Source organism: Thermothielavioides terrestris, chromosome 1, assembly GCF_000226115.1.
Source record: "Thermothielavioides terrestris NRRL 8126 chromosome 1, complete sequence".
NCBI lineage: Eukaryota > Fungi > Ascomycota > Sordariomycetes > Sordariales > Chaetomiaceae > Thermothielavioides > Thermothielavioides terrestris.
The window spans coordinates 7,986,162-8,003,638 of record NC_016457.1 but is presented as its reverse complement, the minus strand read 5'-3'; the positions used below and the strand labels follow the sequence as shown (position 1 = coordinate 8,003,638).

At 56.0% G+C, this 17,477-nt stretch overlaps 4 protein-coding genes across 4 annotated transcripts; 2 read left to right on the top strand and 2 right to left on the bottom strand.

Annotated features, from left to right (window-relative positions):
• Window positions 1–106: 106 nt before the first annotated feature.
• On the bottom strand, window positions 107–968 carry THITE_2110238 (uncharacterized protein). The gene has a single exon (XM_003650557.1). It carries the CDS (start codon window positions 915–917, stop codon window positions 225–227), a length of 693 nt encoding a protein of 230 aa, XP_003650605.1. The 5' UTR covers window positions 918–968; the 3' UTR covers window positions 107–224.
• Window positions 969–2,203: 1,235 nt separating this feature from the next.
• THITE_2110237 (uncharacterized protein) lies at window positions 2,204–4,940 on the bottom strand. Its single transcript, XM_003650556.1, has one exon. The coding sequence runs from the start codon at window positions 4,846–4,848 to the stop codon at window positions 2,239–2,241; it is 2,610 nt and encodes an 869-aa protein (XP_003650604.1). The 5' UTR covers window positions 4,849–4,940; the 3' UTR covers window positions 2,204–2,238.
• A 6,517-nt stretch (window positions 4,941–11,457) lies between these two features.
• THITE_2110236 (uncharacterized protein) lies at window positions 11,458–13,130 on the top strand. The gene has a single exon (XM_003650555.1). The coding sequence runs from the start codon at window positions 11,748–11,750 to the stop codon at window positions 13,074–13,076; it is 1,329 nt and encodes a 442-aa protein (XP_003650603.1). The 5' UTR covers window positions 11,458–11,747; the 3' UTR covers window positions 13,077–13,130.
• Window positions 13,131–13,647: 517 nt separating this feature from the next.
• THITE_2110233 (uncharacterized protein) lies at window positions 13,648–17,137 on the top strand. The gene is made up of 5 exons (XM_003650554.1): window positions 13,648–13,794; window positions 13,863–13,967; window positions 14,038–14,324; window positions 14,388–16,695; window positions 16,811–17,137. Exons 1-5 carry the CDS (start codon window positions 13,752–13,754, stop codon window positions 16,978–16,980), a joined length of 2,913 nt encoding a protein of 970 aa, XP_003650602.1. The 5' UTR covers window positions 13,648–13,751; the 3' UTR covers window positions 16,981–17,137.
• Window positions 17,138–17,477: the final 340 nt, after the last annotated feature.

The window sequence follows — 17,477 nt, the reverse complement described above, 5'->3', positions numbered from 1 at the left end:
TGATCACCGAGCGGTACATATATTACCGCTCCAGCCCGCAAGATCACACCAGCTTCCAGTGTCAGAAGAAGCAGCGCAAATGGAGCAAGAAACTTGCTTGGATTGGACTCCACTTACCCAACCTCAGCATATGACACACGAGTACTCTACTACAAGCGAACTTGTCTCAGGAGATCTACATGTTTATACAGGTTGGTATACACCACTACAGTCCCCACCGCCCGCTACGCCTTTTTCACATTCCCACCAGCCTGAGCACTTTGGCTCTTGACCCTTAACTCGATCAAGAAGGTGGTCCCGGCCTGAAACCAGCCCGGGCGCTCGAGGCTGACCACCTCCAGGCCCGGCACGGTCTGGGCCGCCTGGCGCACGAGCTGCTCGATGTCGCGGTTCCACCAGCAGCCGTACTTGTGGAAGTGCGCGGGCGCGTATTTGTCCAGCATCCGGTTGATCCAGTCGTAGTGCCCGCGGCCGTGCTCCAGCAGGAGGATGCGCCCCGTGTCGGGCTGCACCTTGGCGGCCATGTTGGCGAGCAGCCGCGCCGGGTCGGCCACGCTGCACAGCCCGAACGTCTGGATGACGGTGTCGTACTTGGCCGCTGGCTTGTCCACGGGCCCCTTGGTGTTTCCCACCGGCGGCGGCGCAGGCAACCCCCGCTCCGCGTCCCCCAGCACCAGCCTCACCCGCCCGTCCAGCGCAAGCACCACCGGCACGCCCCCCTCATCCAGCCCGACCGCGTCCGCCCCCGCCGTCGCCGACGCCAGCCGGGGCATCGCCTCGACCCTGCGCTTGCGCATGATCCTCTTGAGCCCCGGCACCGACTCGCGGATGCGGTCGCGCGCCACGCTCAGCATGCCCCCGCTGACATCGACGCCCGTATAGCTGAGCACCTCGCCCTCCACACTGCCGACCTCCATCTCCGCGACGCCTTTGGCGCCCCTCCCGTCTTCCCGGCCGCGGCGGGAACCGCCGCCGCCGCCGCCCCAGAGCCCGCCACCAGGCCGGCCGGCGTCCAGCAGGCGCACGAGCCGCTCGCGCTCGCGCTGCGCCCGCGCCTCCGCCTCGTCCTGCGCCAGCGACACCACCTCGCTCCAGTCGTAGTAGGCCATGTTGCGGCCCGTGCCGACGGCGACCTCGAGCACGTGGCCCCGCGCGCGGGCGGCCAGGGCGCGCCGCCGCCGCGCGATGCCGGCCAGCAGCTCCGGCACGTCGAGGGATCTGTCGAAGGCTTGGGCCGTTGCCGGCTCCACGGTGGCGGGGTGGGTACAGCTGCTGCTGCTGGTGGTGGTGGTGGTGTCGTCGTCGTTTTTGAGGGTGGAGGTGATCACCGTGGAGATGTACCAGCCCATGCAGAGGGCCATGATGCCGGCGCCGAAGAGCGGCCATTTGCGTTGTCGGACGAGGACGTCGAGTGTCTGGGGTGCTTCGGATGAGGATGACAATGATGATGATGAGGAGGAGGAGGAGGAGGAGGAGGATGAAGGTGATTTGCGGGGTGAGGTAGGGGGTGTCGGGGGTGTCCGTAGCCTGACTGTCTGAGGAGGAGCAGACCGGGCCGCGCGGGTTGCTGCGTGTATTCGGCCTGAGACGGTAAAGCACCGGGGCGACGGTGCGCTGCGGTGCCGAGGAAGCTGCACCCGCCGCTGCAGTATCCGAAGTCGGGCGGCCATGGTAAGCGAGGTTTTGAGGTCGTAGACTTGGTGTCACCTCCTCATCTCAGTTTACCGGGGAGGTACTCTCCCTCTCGGCAGAGAGTGTACTTTTTTACACAGTTGAACTTTGTTAGGTAGTATATTTGTCTCCCCGGTTGTGAAGCATGGATGTTGAGCTGTGGTTCCAGAGTGCCAAACTTCCAAGTGAGCTGGACTCTTTTCAGCCAATCCGGAGCTCTATCCGACATTACCTTACATAAGCACGCTCGGCCGATACTTTGGTAACGTTGTTGGTTCCAAACACCAGGCGACAGTGGGTCCAGGAAGTCTGCAACACACACCCTTGGTTGTGGTAGGTTGGTGTGGAGGTTTTGCACCACTTCGATATAAGCGTTGTATAGGCTGCTGTTGTAGAATGTGTTTTTGGATTTTTTCAAGAAAAAAAATTGTGTTTTCACGTGGTGCTTGTGCTTAGAAAGCCCACTTTCGCCTGGTGCTTGGAAACGACAGAGGTAAATTGCGCCGCATCTCCGGTCCCGCCAACGGGGACGGCTGCTTTGTTACCAGACATCATGAAAGATGGAGGCTACGCGCCATAGTGAACAAACTGCGCCCACAGCAACGGCATATCCATTTCCGCCGCCCTGACCGCCATCACGGCCTCTCGCAACGCCGAAGCCACCTCTCCACCGCTCCACCCCTTCCTCCCCGCCGCAAACAGCGACGTGTACAGTCTCTCCGCCACAACCACGCAGACACTGTCGTCAGACGGCCATAGACACCCAACTACATGCGGAAAGCCGGCTACTTGGAAGCCGCTCACCACGTGGAGCACCTCGTCCGCGAGCCACGCCGTCTTGTTCTCCGCCGTCGAGCACGCCGACAGGTACGCCAGGCGTGCCTGCCTCAAGCTCAGCTCCGACACCCTGCGCACCGTCAGGCGTTCCTGTTCCGCGGCTCCGCCGGCCCCTTGTCTCTGCAAGACCAGGCCGCTCTCTGACGGATCGGAGTGGTCAGTCCACCCGTGGCAGGCAAAATGGGCGACGCGGCAGGTCTGGAGGCGAGTGATGACCTGTTCTACGCTAGGGTGCTCCAGCACTTCTGGCGTGAGATGGCCCTTGGTCGCGTTGATGACTCTTGCCTTCTCCTCTGTGACACCTGGAAGGTCGCACAGCTTCTTACCCCCGTCGCTGGGACGCGGTGTTGTCGGCATTGTGGCCATCAGAAGCGTGCCGCCTGTTATTGGCTCCGTACTGCCGGCGCGGGCTTTTGAATGTCGCAGGGCTTTGATGGACGGCGTGTATGATGACACCGCCCTGCTGTACGCGTGATCCGTCGAGCCCGGAGAGTGTATACCCGCCGCGTGGAAAGGCATCGAGCTGGCGAGTCCCGTGCCAATCCACCAGACTCTCGGTAGGCCTTCGGACTGAGTATGAAGCGAGGAAACCTCGTCAAGCAACTGCTCGACGAAGTTGTGCCACAGCCATGAAAGATACCGAAGGTACTCGTCGTTCTTTCGTCGGAATTCCGATTCTCGGCCGCCCCAGTCTTTGCCTAACCAGTCCTTTACTTCTGAGAAAGACAATCCCTCGAAGTTAATTGCCCGGATGGTTGCAGGCGAGATGATGATTGCGTCACTTCGGAACTCGGTAATGTTGACCACAATGATGAAGCCGCCCGCGGCACACTCCTTCATCTCGTCCACCGTCTGGCCAAGGAGGAAACGGTCATGCCCTGCGATACCCCTGATCTCTCGCACACACGCATCAAGCTCCGCTGCAGCCACGCGGCGCCGTTGAAGCATCTGCTTTCCCGCCGCGTCGCCCTTGACGCCACGCAGAGGAGTGTTGACCTCGTCCCGGAGCCTTTCGTACCGCCTGGCAATATCCGGGTGCTGCTGCGCGAGACCAGACACGTCGCTGCGGCTATCCACCAGCTGGCCAATAATGACTGCGCGGCCCTTCTCGAGGTATTGCAACGCGTCGTCGGGGCGGTTCAATGCCATGAGGCTGGCGCAGAGGTTGGCAGCTATGCCGCCAAAAGTGAACATGACGAATTCCTGATCGTCACGGTCGAGGAGCCTAGTGTTTACCGTAGGGAGGAGGTCGATGACTTCCATTCCAACCTGCGAGGCGGTAGCGAAATTGCCTCGTAAGAGGAGAAGTCTTAGACAGAACTCGGCAGCTCTGACACGGCGGAATGGGGTAGCTGCCCGGCAGCTCCAAGCCTCCTGCAGGCGTCTTAAGGCGTCGTCGAGATCGGCCATCTGGCCCGTCAGCTCATAGCGCCTCTCAAGCGCCTTTGCGAGGTTGCTCAAACAGGATGCCCGATTGGGATGATCCTTAGGGATCAGCTCGATCGCTTGCTGCGATGCGTCAATGGCGTCCCGGAGATCGATCGTCCGGCCAGTCCGCTCATGTCGACTTCTGAGGGAAATCCCGAGATTGTCCATCCATAGTGCCCGCATGGGATGGTCTTCAGGCGTTAACGCCAGTGCCTGCCGCGCAACCTCAATGGCCTCGTCGAGGTCGGCTATCTGGTCCGTCCACTCATACCGCCGAGCTAGCATGGCTCCCAAGTTATTTAAACAGACCGCCCGGTTGGGATGGCGATTAGGCGCCAATTGCACTGCCTGCCTCGCCACCTCGATGGCCTCATTGAGATCGCTCCTCTCGCCTGTTCGCTCATAGCGCCGGAGCAGATAGTTTCCCAGGTTGTTCAGGCAGGCTTCCCGTTCGCGGTGGTCTTTGGGCGTCAGCTTCACCGCTTGCCGCGCCGCGTCAATGGCCTCTTCCAGATCGGTTGTCTGGCCTGTCCGCTCATACCGCTCATAAAGCTTGGTCCCAAGGTTGTTGAAACAGGCTGGCCGCTCGGGATGACCTTCAGGCGCCGACTCGACTGCTTGCCGCGCTACATCAATGCCCTCTTCCAGATCCGTCATCTGACCTTTACGCCCATATCGAGCCTCAAGGAAACCTCCGTGTTTGTTCAAAAATCCCACACGGTCGGGATGGTCTCCTGGAGTCATGCTTAGGGCCAACCGAGAAGCCCGGATGGCTACATCGATATCCTGGACGCTTCCTGTCATCTTGTGCTCCTCATATGCCTCGAGAGCAAAAAACATCAAGTGATCAGCCATATCCTCGTCCGTGGCCCCCAGGTGACGCATGAGCTGCTGCAAGTCCAGGTTGTCCATTTTGTAGGATATATTCGGAGGTGAATGTCAAATCACAGGTGAATGTCGAATCACAACTGGAGTCGGTGATTGCGGTCGATGATGTTTGCTCTGCTGAGACAATTGACTGTGCCGCCTGGCCAGGTTTTGAATGGGCTGTTGGCAGTGGCTGGCTGCCTGGTGCCGAGTCTGCTGAAGGACCCGTCATGTACTTCAGCCCCAAAGCTGCATTAACATGCATGATAAGTTTCGGGCGAACGCTTAACAACTTGGAAGGTCGGGGGAACTTACAAAATCTGCTAGAGTGCGCTGCTCGCTTATCACGCCCTGTTTTCTGCACCTCCATGTTGGAGGCCTCGTTTGAGCCCTCCGTGTAAAGCAGCAAGCGGGCAAGATGTGAAAGTGAGAAGGCTAGGTGCAGGTCCTCTTGTCACTCCTTCGCACCCATTACCATGATGACCAACGTCATCCTTCCCCAGTTGGTGCCAGTAGAGGCCGTTAAACTCGGCCGCTTCAGCACCGCCATCGAACCGCCTTACTCTTTCTTCCGTGATCCGAACTACGGAAGACCGTCTAGCGTGTTGATCTCACCCCATGAATCATAAACCGGCATCCAGGAGACAGAGTCCAAAAGTGGGCTCGGCCTTGCCCTCACGCCCCTGATTTCTGCCTGCTTTTCAAAGCGCGCCAACACGACGGTTCGAATCATTACGGATCTGTTCAAGACATATTACCTTGAAAAGTCCGACGACTGGTTTGCTGAAGCCACTGCGACACTCACGATAAGACAGACGATGGGCCGAGCGCAACTTCCAGCGCGGACGCGGCATTCACATGGTTGTCGGCTTTCACGCAGTCACAGACGCTCGCATCATGGCCGGCTCAGTCGAAGGAGAAGCCACGCGAGGTCAGGTCTTCCTTCCGGTTAAGCTTATCGCTAGCCGCAGCGGGAGTTATCGCACCGCTTGGGGAGATCGTTGATCCAAGCGTCGGCGGAGAACGTCACGGCCAAGGCGTAACATTACCCTCGGGTACGATAGTAGCCTGCACAACGCTTACGCGTAGCATAAAGAGATCTCAATATTCATATTCAATATCATGAAGTTTAAATCTACTTCTAGATTAATTAAGTAATATATGCTACTATCATGGGATCTGTTTCGGGTTTTTACAGAACATCTACAGTAAAAGGATACCTGATGTCCTGCAGACTTCCTGGACCCACTTTCGCCTGGTGTGGTTGTGGTTCTCAAACACCAGGTTAAAGTGGGTCCAAATGGCTGCACCGCACACCCAATTTGACAGTAGTATGCAACACACTGCCATCAGTGCCATCAATATTGAAGCCATAGATACTGCAAAAAACGGCCCAAATCGCCATTTTCTGGTGTTTTTATATGCTTGTTGAAATCTGCAGCTTAGTCAGCACAGCTATCAAGCCCCTAAACCTAGCCATTGTATACGCCTTCGAACTGCCTAGGAGCCCGCCTTCGAACCGCCTAGGAGCCCGCCTTCGAACTGCCCAGGTATACGCCTTCGAACCGCCTAGGAGCCCGCCTTCGAACTGCCTGGGAGCCTGCCTTCGAACTGCCCAGGTACGCGCCTTCGAACCGCCTGGGAGCCCACCTTCGAACCACCTGGGAGCCCGCCTTCGAACCGCCTGGGAGCCCGCATTCGAACTGCCTAGGAGCCCGCCATCTGGCGAAGTACGTAGCCAACAACGCGCCTAGGCACTATGGTTCGATATATCAATGAGCGCCAGAGGCGCCTGATCGCCATTATGTTATACGCTAGGGAACCGCCAAAGGTTATTGTATATAAGGCGGAGGTTAGCCTAATGTAGGTATACCGATATAAGCGGCTATTCGAACTTATTGGCGATCCTTTTCCTAAGCCGAAGACGTTATAAAACGCCTATATACTGTAGCCCTAGGCTATAGAGGTTTATTCCTTATAGTATATTGATGATGATACTTCCTAGCGGTTAGCTAATGTACTATAACTACTAGGAACTCCTTGACCACCTTGCCTATAAGTTGGACCTCTACCTTGACAAGATATAGACCTTCCTTCTTAAAGAATACTATATATTCGTATCTATTAAGACGATATCTCGCTATCTTTGCTAGGCTTAGTAGAGGAAGAAAATAGCTTTACAAAGGGCTATATAGTAGAACTATATCCTTTAGCTTAATTACCTTTGAAAGGTAGCTATATTTACTACTAAGATGTTCGTATTCTATAATAAATTAGGCCTTGATCGAAGAAATAGCGTTCATTGTACTGGCTAGGCGCTACTAGGCGTTACCCCCGTTGTCGACGATGTTACAAAGAGAGGTAAACGCTATTACATCCTCCTTGCTATTATAGTCGATAGCGTTCTTAATCTGTTGGTCTAGTAAAGTTATTCCAACTAAGAAGGCTTCCTTATATAGCTTAAGGAGTACATTCTACCTAAGATAAGGCTATTCCTAGATCGCTATAGTATTCTCGTTATAGATAACGTATTATAGTACTGAGCCAATGCCGTTAAATAGGCTTGTCGAGAGGCTAGCGTTCTACTGTAGTATTTACTACTATATTCGCTAGATTTTAATCTAATCAAGGCGACGTTCTATAATACTAAGGCTTATATCTATTGGAACTACTAGAAGATGCTTGTATAGAACTACTTAGACGATGACTTTAAGGAGTTTCTTTGTAATGCCTATACTACTATTGCTAACGACATTATAGCTGTGTATAGGCACTTTAGGAAGGCGATAATACTATTCTAGGAGGAGGGCAAGGCAGTAGATTATATAGCATTATATTCTAAGCAGTTCTAGGAGTTCTAAAATACTAGTATAGTAGGTTGAATACTACGCCTTATAAATAGATTCGTGGTTATAGTTTATTATCTTCTTCCTCCTCTTCTTCTTCTACGAAAGAGGCTGTTTCTAAGCTATCTACTACCTATTGTTCTATTATCTCCTCTATATATTTAAGTCCTACCTCTTCTAATTCCAATGGGTAATTTGAGGGTATATAACGAGCTAAGGCGTTGACAAGGGAATTATATAGCAGATGAATAGACTAGGCGCTCGAAGAAGCTGGTATACCATTAAACGTTAGCTATAGTGCCTTGGCAATGTAAGAAGAATATACTATCCTATTAAGCGCCTTGCTAAGCGCCTTGCTAGGCGTTTCGAACTAGGCTATTATTAAAGCTAGCTAGTTCTACTTCCTCTTTAAAGAAGCCTTTTACTATATTATTGTTACACGCCGATGGTCCTCGGTGACCATCTGGCGGTAAACGTGTAAGGATGAGAAAGATCAATGCCTCTCAGCCTTGTCAGCCGATGAGGCGGCACTCTTGAACACTAGTATATGTCACAAAAGTATATTCATGTAGTTTGATTCTCTACGAAGGGGTTATAGGCGAGGTCCCTCTTTTAAAGGAACACTCGTCACCCCTGACCGCGGTACGGTCATAGGTGCCTTTGTCACAGTTGCGTGTGACAATTATAAAATATAGGAATTAGGTGCTATAGGAACCTATTGTTGTAAAACTATATATTAGGAAGCTAACGAATATTGTAAACCCTTCTACCCTCTATATAGAGAGACTAGCTAACTTGGTGGAGAGCCGCTATTACGTCCTTCTAGCCTAGTAGGCAATACTAGCGAGCAAACGTTTTAACGAAGTTGTTGATAATATCTGAAGGCTCCTTGCTATACGGTTTAGGCGATAGCGATAAAGAGCGTATTAGTATAACGGTCTCCTATAGGGTAACGGTGTTAGCAATAGAGGGAAGCGCCCTCGAGGCAGGTAGCGATAGCAAGGTTGGCTCTGTTGTATTGATCGTTGCCGCTATATTCGAGGCCGCTATAGGCTATTGTTAAGCTTTAGGATGTAGCTAAGGCGCGTCGTATAGCTATAGAGCTAACGTTATTCGGTTCTAATCGTCTATATTGCTTATAATGTTGAACTATAGGTTAAAGAGGATTCCTATACCTTATATATGCTTAATGACTTTGCTATTCGAACCTACTATAACGCCCTAATTGGCCTTAGCCTATATAGAGCTAAACCACTTCTTGATTAGGGCGCCTAGTAGGCTATCAACAGTAGCTTTGCTACGTTCGATCTAGCTTGCCTACTCGCCTATCTCCTAAACAGTGATAGGAAGGTGGGTATTATCGCTATTCGCCTAGTAATAGAACTAGAGCTATATATCTATATCTTTGCAATAGTTGCAGTAGCGTATACCTAGGCTATAGCGCCATTTCTCGTTTAGTTGATGGAAAAACGCCTTATTCGGCTTCTAGGCATTATATACTTGTACCTTGTTTAGCATTGTATTTGTAGGTGTCTTACGTATTGCCGTCGACCTCCTATTCTAGCTAGTAGGCGTAGCTAGTGCAGTAAGGCGTATAGATCGACTAGTAGCATTGGCTAGCATTAAGGCGTTATAATCAAATAGCTAGCGAGTAGGTATAGGCGTAGGAGGCAAGGGCGTAGAAGCTGCTAAGGATCTTACTTACGATAATTTAGTAAGTTCAAATTCGTACTCAATATTGATAGAATAGTCCTTTGCTAGTTGGCTTAGCAACGCCTTTATTAGCCAATCAGTGGCGATGAACATTAGACGTACTAGTAGGCGATCTACTCTCCTAGAATTCGACTAAACCTTTGAGTTGGCCCTTGAACCAAGGTAGGCTATAGCATTGGCTACAACAATAGTATATACAAGTTCTATATCGATTCTACTTCGTTGAACATTGCTAACTACTTCGTTGTATAGGCTATATACAGTATCTTAGATCTTTAGCTTTAAATTGTCGCTAATCCTTGCTTTGTCGACCTCACCCTATTTAGTACGTTCTATAGCAACCTCGTAGCAATGGTTCTGTTCCTATAGGAGTAGTAGTAGCGTTCAAAGACCCTAATAAAAAGGGGTAGAAAAGAACCTAACGATATAAGCGATATTGACGATAATAGTGCTAGGCAAGGTAGGTCTATTAAGGAGTATATTACTTCGATAGTAAGGCGATTGTAGGATATAAGCTAATAGCGTAGCATCTAGTATAAACAAGCGAGAATAGCCTCTAGTTCAAGCCTATAATTACACTAGCGATAGCTAGATATCTAGTGATTAGGAATATACTAGTAGCAGTGATAAAGCAAATATATTGAATATATCGATATTAGTATCCTCCTCTTATAAACGACCTTAGGAGCGCTCTACGATATCGATACTAGTATCCTCCTCTTATAAGCAGCCTTAGATATACTCTATAGCATTAGAACCTTCCTCTAAGTTAGCTATCTCGATTAGTTTAGGTAGCAATGGCTTAGAACGCTATACTTAACGATCTAGTCGACCCTAGGATATAGAACGCGATTTCAAATATACTAGTAGCTTTGAACGAGAGCTAGACTTTGATCAAGGGTATAAGCGATTAGTAGGTACGCCCGTTTTACAAGACTTCGATGTATTATACGTCTAGCGATAATAGACTAGTGATTTAGGCGTAGGAGGCTTGGTAGGAGCAGCGGCAAAAGTAGTAGCAGGAGCTTTGGTGGCTTTGGTAGTAGTGGCGGTAGTGGCTTTGGCGGTATAGTGCAATACAATCCTGATCCGCTTATTGCTAGTGGGCGTTGCTATAGCTAGTGCGGTAGCTTCGGTGGCTTCGGTGGTATAGCGTGATACGATCCTGGTCCGCCTAGCGGCTTTAGGGGGTTCGGGAGGTTCAGGAGCTTCGTAGGCTAGGCGGGCACTATAGTGAGAAGGATCTAGTGCCTTACTTCCTTGCGTAGACGTACAACTATATTTCGAAGACGCTATTGAGAACTGTACTAGGCTACGAAGAGGGTAGGAGCAATATATTATATACGGTGGATCGCTAGGGCGCCTGAGAATAGAGGTGGGAGATCGCGCAATAGGCTTAGCAACGCTAGGCTGGCTAGGAGGTATCGAGGGTACAATACTAAGGAACTATATAGCGGCGCCTTCGTTGGTGGCTCTAGCAACATATCTATAGCTTCAGGAAGCCTAGGAGATGGCGGTGAGCCCGCGAGATGCCTAGAAAGGCCAGGAATAAGTCGGTGGCTAGGATTTAGGGGTATTTGCTGGTGCGCTGTACCCCTGATTCGATCGAATGGCTGCTGACTAAGCTAGAATACGCTGCAGAGCTTCAACAAGCATGCAAAAACACTAGAAAATGGCGATTTGGGCCGTTTTTTGCAGTATCTACGGCTTCAATATTGATGGCACTGATGGCAGTGTGTTGCATACTGCTGTCAAATTGGGTGTGCGGTGCGGCCATTTGGACCCACTTTAACCTGGTGTTTGAGAACCACAAGGAGAAATGACAGCGCTAGCTGCCTGCCGCAGCTGAAGCGACATCGCGGCATGCTGCGCGTTCGTCTCCAGCTGCCAGGGTTCGCTTCATCCCGTTGTGCTCAAGTACAACAGCCGATGACATAAGGCGACCCCGAGGCTACCGCACCTCCACAGCAACCCACGAAGATGGCAACCCAACAAGATTTACAGGAGCTGCTCCGGCTGCTCACAGTCGGACGCAAAACCCCGATGATGCAGGCCATGGCGCAGATCAAGGCGCTGCAGGCTGCCGACCTGAGGAGGTAAGCCTTCAGGAAGATCAATCGACACGCTTGCAGTTGGTGCGGGCGCGAAAAAAAGCTTCGCGAGAGGCTCATCCCCGCCCGCAGCATCAAGCAGATCGCGGAAGCACCGCTGGCTGCGGTGCAGACGGCGCTCGGCGATGACAAGGGCGCCAGAGCGCTCCAGAACGCCTGCAAGGCGGCCCTCAAGCGTGAGCCGTCCGCCCCGGCCAAACGAGGCGCAGCGGATTCTGCGACTTCCCAAGCGAAGCGGCCCAAGACCGACTTGTTCATGACTGGGCCCGTCGAGATGACCCCGCAGGAGCAGGAGAAGGCGCTCGAGCTGCCGCTGTGCATGGACGAAGAGCGCATCTCGCAGACGGTCATAGAGACCAACAGGGCCCCGCTCGTCCTGGCGTTTGCCGTCGAGCTCTTGCGGCACACCATGCCCCAGCAGCCGTTATCGAGCCGGCTCAGCTTGGCACAGGCCGTTGTCAGCGCAAACTCGAGGTCGAAGGCCGTCAGCATCGGGCTGGAGAAGGGGCCGAGCGCAGACGAGGAAGGATGGGGCGAGGGCCAACCGCGGGTGAAGGTGATGGGCAGGGAGATTGCCGTGCTCAAGAGGGGAGGCTACGAGTGGCGGGGGGAAGAGAAGGTGGGAGAGCACGGGGCTGAGGGCGCAAAAGCCGGGAGTGCAGTTTCAGAAACACAGGCAGAAACGGAAACGCAAGCCTCCTCGGCAACCGTAACCTTCGAACCGACCCCGAAGTCCACCTGGGCAGCAAGCCAGCCCATCACCCTCAAGGGCTCCACGTTCATCGCCCGCGCCACACACATCAGCGACCCAGCCCAGCGGCAAGTCCTCATGCAGTCGCTCTTCGCCGAGGTCCCTACCCTCAAAACCGCCACCCACAACGCCTGGGCCTATCGTCTCCGCCCGCCGCCCGACGCAGCCCCGGGTGCGCGAATCCGCGAGGAGGCCTTCGACGACGGCGAAACCGGCTGCGGCGAGCTGATGCTGCGTGTCATGCGCGAGTCCAACACGGTCGACACGCTCGTCGTGCTGACCCGCTGGTTCGGCGGGACCCTGCTGGGCCCGGACAGGTGGCGGCTGATGCGCAACTGCGTCGCGGCCGCGCTGGCCGAGCGGCTGCGCAAGACGGGCGCCGAAGTCACCCTCGGAGGCGAGGCGCTCTGGGGGCTGGATCTGGAGGCCGCGCGGGCGAGGCAGACGGCCACGGTGGGCGGGTACGGCAGCGGCACGCCGGCGCACCAGGTCGTCACCGGCGTGGTGGGCATGCATATCCACCGCCCCGAGGCGGCGAGGGCTTATCTGATGAAGAGCTTTGCCAGCGCGCCGGCGCAGGAGCAGGACGCGGCGGGCAAGAGTCCAAAAAAGGTAAAAACGCAGAAGGCGGTGCAGGCGGAGAAGGAGGAGAACCTCGGGCTGCTGCTCGGGGCGCTGAGGATCGTGTACGACAGCTGGGCCGACCACCTCGACGCAGCCGAGCTGGATAGGAGGGCATGGGGATGGTACGTTGCGGTGAGGCCAGATGTGGAGAGTGGGCAGGCCGGCTGGGGCGCGAAGGGAAAGGTCAAGCTGAGCGACGTGTTGAAGTTGAGGAGGCCGGGCAGTTGACAATTGAGCACTGGGATACGCACAGCGGCACCGTCATGAAATTCTGATGAACCACTCAACGGTCCTTGACACCATTTAGTATTTCAGTCGGATTTGCGAATGAGCGCATCATATTGGGAACCTTCTCCAGATCTGAGACAAAATGCCATCCAATCCATTAGCGGTCAGCTGCGAAGGCCAAATATCGACGAGGGACGGGGTTGCATCTGATGGTTGCTTTGAAGGTGGGGCTCTGATACAGCACCAATGCAGGATGCGCAGGGCCAATGCAGCTGGGCGGCAAAGGGCACAGCGGCGCCGAATTCCACTGTTGCCCCCAGCAACCAAGCACCCTGCCTTCAGCACCAAGGAATGTCAACAAGCCGCTCGCAGTCCCCTGCAATCAGCGATTCCAGGTTGCCCTGTCATGTCCGAATCTCCCATCCACCAGCCCAAAACCACTTCCATTACCTGCGAGCAATCTTTAGCCGCAATTCTGTCCTCTCTGTCGCCGGCGATTGCGCATCTGCAGGACACATCCTGCGAACATTTCTTGCCCGCGGCCGACCCGTGTTGATTCCACCTTTTCACCATCGTTTCTTTATTGTTCTTTGTCACTGCATCTATCTTGCGGCAGATATCGGACCTTGGTAACCCCTGGCTCCGCTCCCGTCCTCCGCTGCTCCATAAGGCGCAATGCCGGTCGCTACAGCCGACGCGCCGGCCGTCGCCCTTTCCTGTACGTTTGGCAACCGTGAGAGAAGGGATCCTCTGGGCCCGCAGCTAACTAGTAGCTCGCCTTCGCAGTCGCCAACAACTTCTGGGGCAAGGACGATGCCGGCGTCGCGCCTCTCCTGGAGCGCATGCACCATGCGAAGCAGACGTGCGACGAGCTCCGCTCCTTCTACAGCGGTGAGTATCCGGTGCTCCTTTATTTTCTCTCGGAGCGCATGCGCTGACCGCAGGCCGGGGCCGCACGCAGCACGCGCATCGATCGAAGATGAGTACGCCCGGAAACTGCTGTCGCTTTGTCGCAAGTCGCTCGGGTCCCAGGAGATGGGCACGCTGAAGACGTCGCTGGACGTCGTCCGCGGCGAGGTTGAGTCCATGGCCAAGCAGCACCAGAGCGTGGCCGCGCAGATGAAGAGCGAGCTGGAAGAGCCGCTGGCCGCGTTCGCCGGCGCCATGAAGGAGAGGCGCAAGATCGTGCAGAACACCGTGGAGAAGCTGCTCAAGACCAAGGTGCAGCAGACTCAGCTGGTCAACAAGGTCAGCGCTCAATCAAATGGCCCTGCTCCGCCGCTTTCCGAGATGTCTAACCGGCAGGCGCAGACACGCGACCGCTACGAACAAGAATGCCTCAAGATCAAGGGGTACCTGGCCCAGGGTCACATGGTCATGGGTCAGGAGGAGCGCAAGAACAAGGCGAAACTGGAGAAGACGCAAATCAGCCTGGCGGCGTCCAACGCGGAGTACGAGGCCGCCGTCAAGGCCCTGGAGGAGACGACCGCCCGCTGGAATAGGGAATGGAAGGCGGCCGCCGACAAGTTTCAGGACCTCGAGGAGGAGCGCCTCGATTTCACCAAGAGCAGCCTGTGGTCCTTTGCCAACATTGCCTCGACCGTCTGCGTCAGCGACGATGCGTCGTGCGAGAAGATCCGCCTGTCCCTGGAGAAGATGGAAGTCGAGAAGGACATTGCCACCTTCATCAAGGAGAAGGGAACGGGCCAGGAGATCCCGGACCCTCCCAAGTACATCAATTTCTGCCGCGGAGACATGGAGTCTCAGTCGGAAGCGTCCGAGGACGAGAGCTACTCGGTCGCGCAGTTCCCGAGGAGCATCAACCCCGCATTCCGCTCGTCCTCGCCCCAGCCATCGACGTTCGAGTCCCATCACGACCCGAACTCGGCGCTGGCCCGGGATCTCGGACATGGCGACCCGGCAGCAGCAGCACAGAGCCGGGAGGCCTCCGTGACGCCGCAGAAGGCCCCTGCTATCCCGCCTCAGGAAAACCCGCGGTCGAGACGAGAGCCGCCGAGAGGGTACCAACCTCCCCGAGCCAGCAACCTCGAGTACGACCCCAACGAGTTTGCCCCTGTTCCTCACGACCCGTACCCGATGGACGGCATGACCATGCTCTGCAGACCCACCGCATCGGACCTGAGCACGGCGCCGTCGACGTCGTCTGCGCGGCCCTCTAGCAGAGACTCCCACAGCGAGACGTCGTTTTCCAGCCAAGAGCCGCCGCAGCCCTTGTCGCCCGTCAAGCAGCAGGAGCAGGCGACTCCCGCGGCCTCTCCCGAGAAGAAGGTTCTTAAGAAAAAGAGTGGATTCTTCCAGAATCACAGCCCCTTCCGGCGGAAGAGCACCAGGGAGGTCGCGCCGGCGGCGACGAACAGGAACACGTGGAATGGCTCGAGTGGCGGGCACAGCCGGCCTCAGCTGGCCGCGGCCGCCTCTCCCAGGGAGAGCAACAACCACCAGGTCATGGGTCCGGAGCGCAGCGTCAGCCCGGACCCGATCGCCCCGAACGCGAGCCTCGCGCTGAACGTCGGGCAGAACGTCTTCGCGGTGGAGACCCCCGATCGCCAGAAGCCGGCGGCTGCGCCGGCCACTCCCGAGGACGACCCGATCGCGATGGCCCTGGCCGAGCTGAAAGGGGTGACGCTCGGCAAGAACACGGGCGCAGGCGCGACGCCGACGAGGGTGTCAGCGGACCACTACCACGGCATCGCCACGCCGGCTCCTGGCACCAGCCCTTCGCGTCCCATGTCCGGCCTGGGCAGCAGCGGCAGCAGCAGCGCGGTCGCGGCAGCGATGCGCGGAACACCCCCGCCATCCTACGACCAGCAGGTCCAGGTCCAGCGCCTCGGCGTGCCCCCGCCCGCGGTCACGTCCAAGGCCATGAAGGAGTCCTCGCAGAAATTCCAGCAGCAGACGCGCAGCCTGTTCGGCAGCCCGTCGGACCGGCCGGGATCCGGCGGCGGCTACGGCGGCAGCCCCATGTCGCGGCCCGGCACGCGAGGCGGCAGCGACGTCCCGCGCGCGGCGTCCCCCGCGCCGCAGCGCAGCGTCTCGCCGCGCCCAACCTCCTCCTCCCACGCCAGCCCGCACTACTCGCGCCGTTCCGCCTCCCCGGCGCCCTACGCCGGCAGCCAGCGCGGCTCGGTAACCCAGCTGGCCATGATGACGCCCAAGCGCGGCGCCGACCAGCCGTACTACCACCGGCAGGGATCGCCGAACGAGATGGCCGTGCGCGCCGCGTCCCCGGCCGCCGGCCCCTACAACAGCAACAACAACAACATCAGCGGCAGCAACAGCCCGCGCATCGCCGCGGCGGCGGTGGCAACACCCGACTACCCCCGCCCGTCGAGCAGCAGCATGGACATGGCGGTGCAGCTCGCGCCCGGCCCCGGGGGGCAGGGGCTGGGACAGGGCCACGGACAGGATGACGGCTACGGCTCGATGCGCGGCAGGCATGTGCGGTCCAACACGGCGGCTAGCATCCGCGGCGGCGGCAGTATGAGCTTGTACGAGGGCCCCGGGCCGGTCGCGCAGCCTGCGCCGGCGCGGCCGCGGAGCAAGAGCGTGGCGGATCCGAACCGGTATACGCGGGACGGGAGGCCGATTTTGCATTTTGGTGAGTTTTTTCTCTTTCTTTGTTCTTCTCTTCATGACGTGACACCCTTTTTATTTCCATTTTGTTCTGTCGGTACGGCGGGAATTTAAACAAATGCTGACGCAACAAAACCCAGCGCGAGCGCTGTACATGTACCAGGCCGCCATCCCCGAGGAGCTTGGGTTTGCCAAGGGTGATATCCTGGCGATCCTGCGGCACCAGGACGACGGCTGGTGGGAGGCCACGGTGCAGGGCGGGAACGGCCAGATCGGCCTGGTCCCCAGCAATTACCTGCAGCCGTGCTAGATGGCCGACTCCCAGATGCGATGTGTGGAGGCTGGGTACGAGGCCGGATGCGAGGCCGGATCGTCTGGTGGTCCGGTCTGTTGGGTGAGTTAAGTGAATGAATGTGTGAGTGGCTGATTGAGTGAGAAACCGAGCGAGAGAAACTGAGAGCGCGTATGAGCATTCCGCAGGGAGTTGTGGGGTTGATCAAGGGGGTGCATATAATCTTCTGTCGAGATGTCTTGTAGGGATATTTGGATTTGGTTTGAGTTGAGGTGATTGATTCTGGGGGTTGCGGTGATTGCTCTTGTCGAGGTCAGCTTGTTAGCGTGTGTATGGCATACCTTCACCTAGCGAAGCAGATTGTTGGTTTTACGGTTTGTTTGTGTCTCTGTGCAGGTATGCTGCAGTGGCATCAGTGGCATGTGAGATGCCAAGACATGACATCAGCGCAGGCTTCTGGAGTGCCGGAGCTCCCCGCGCTTGCCTCGCTCAAAACACGGGGTGAATTCGACTCA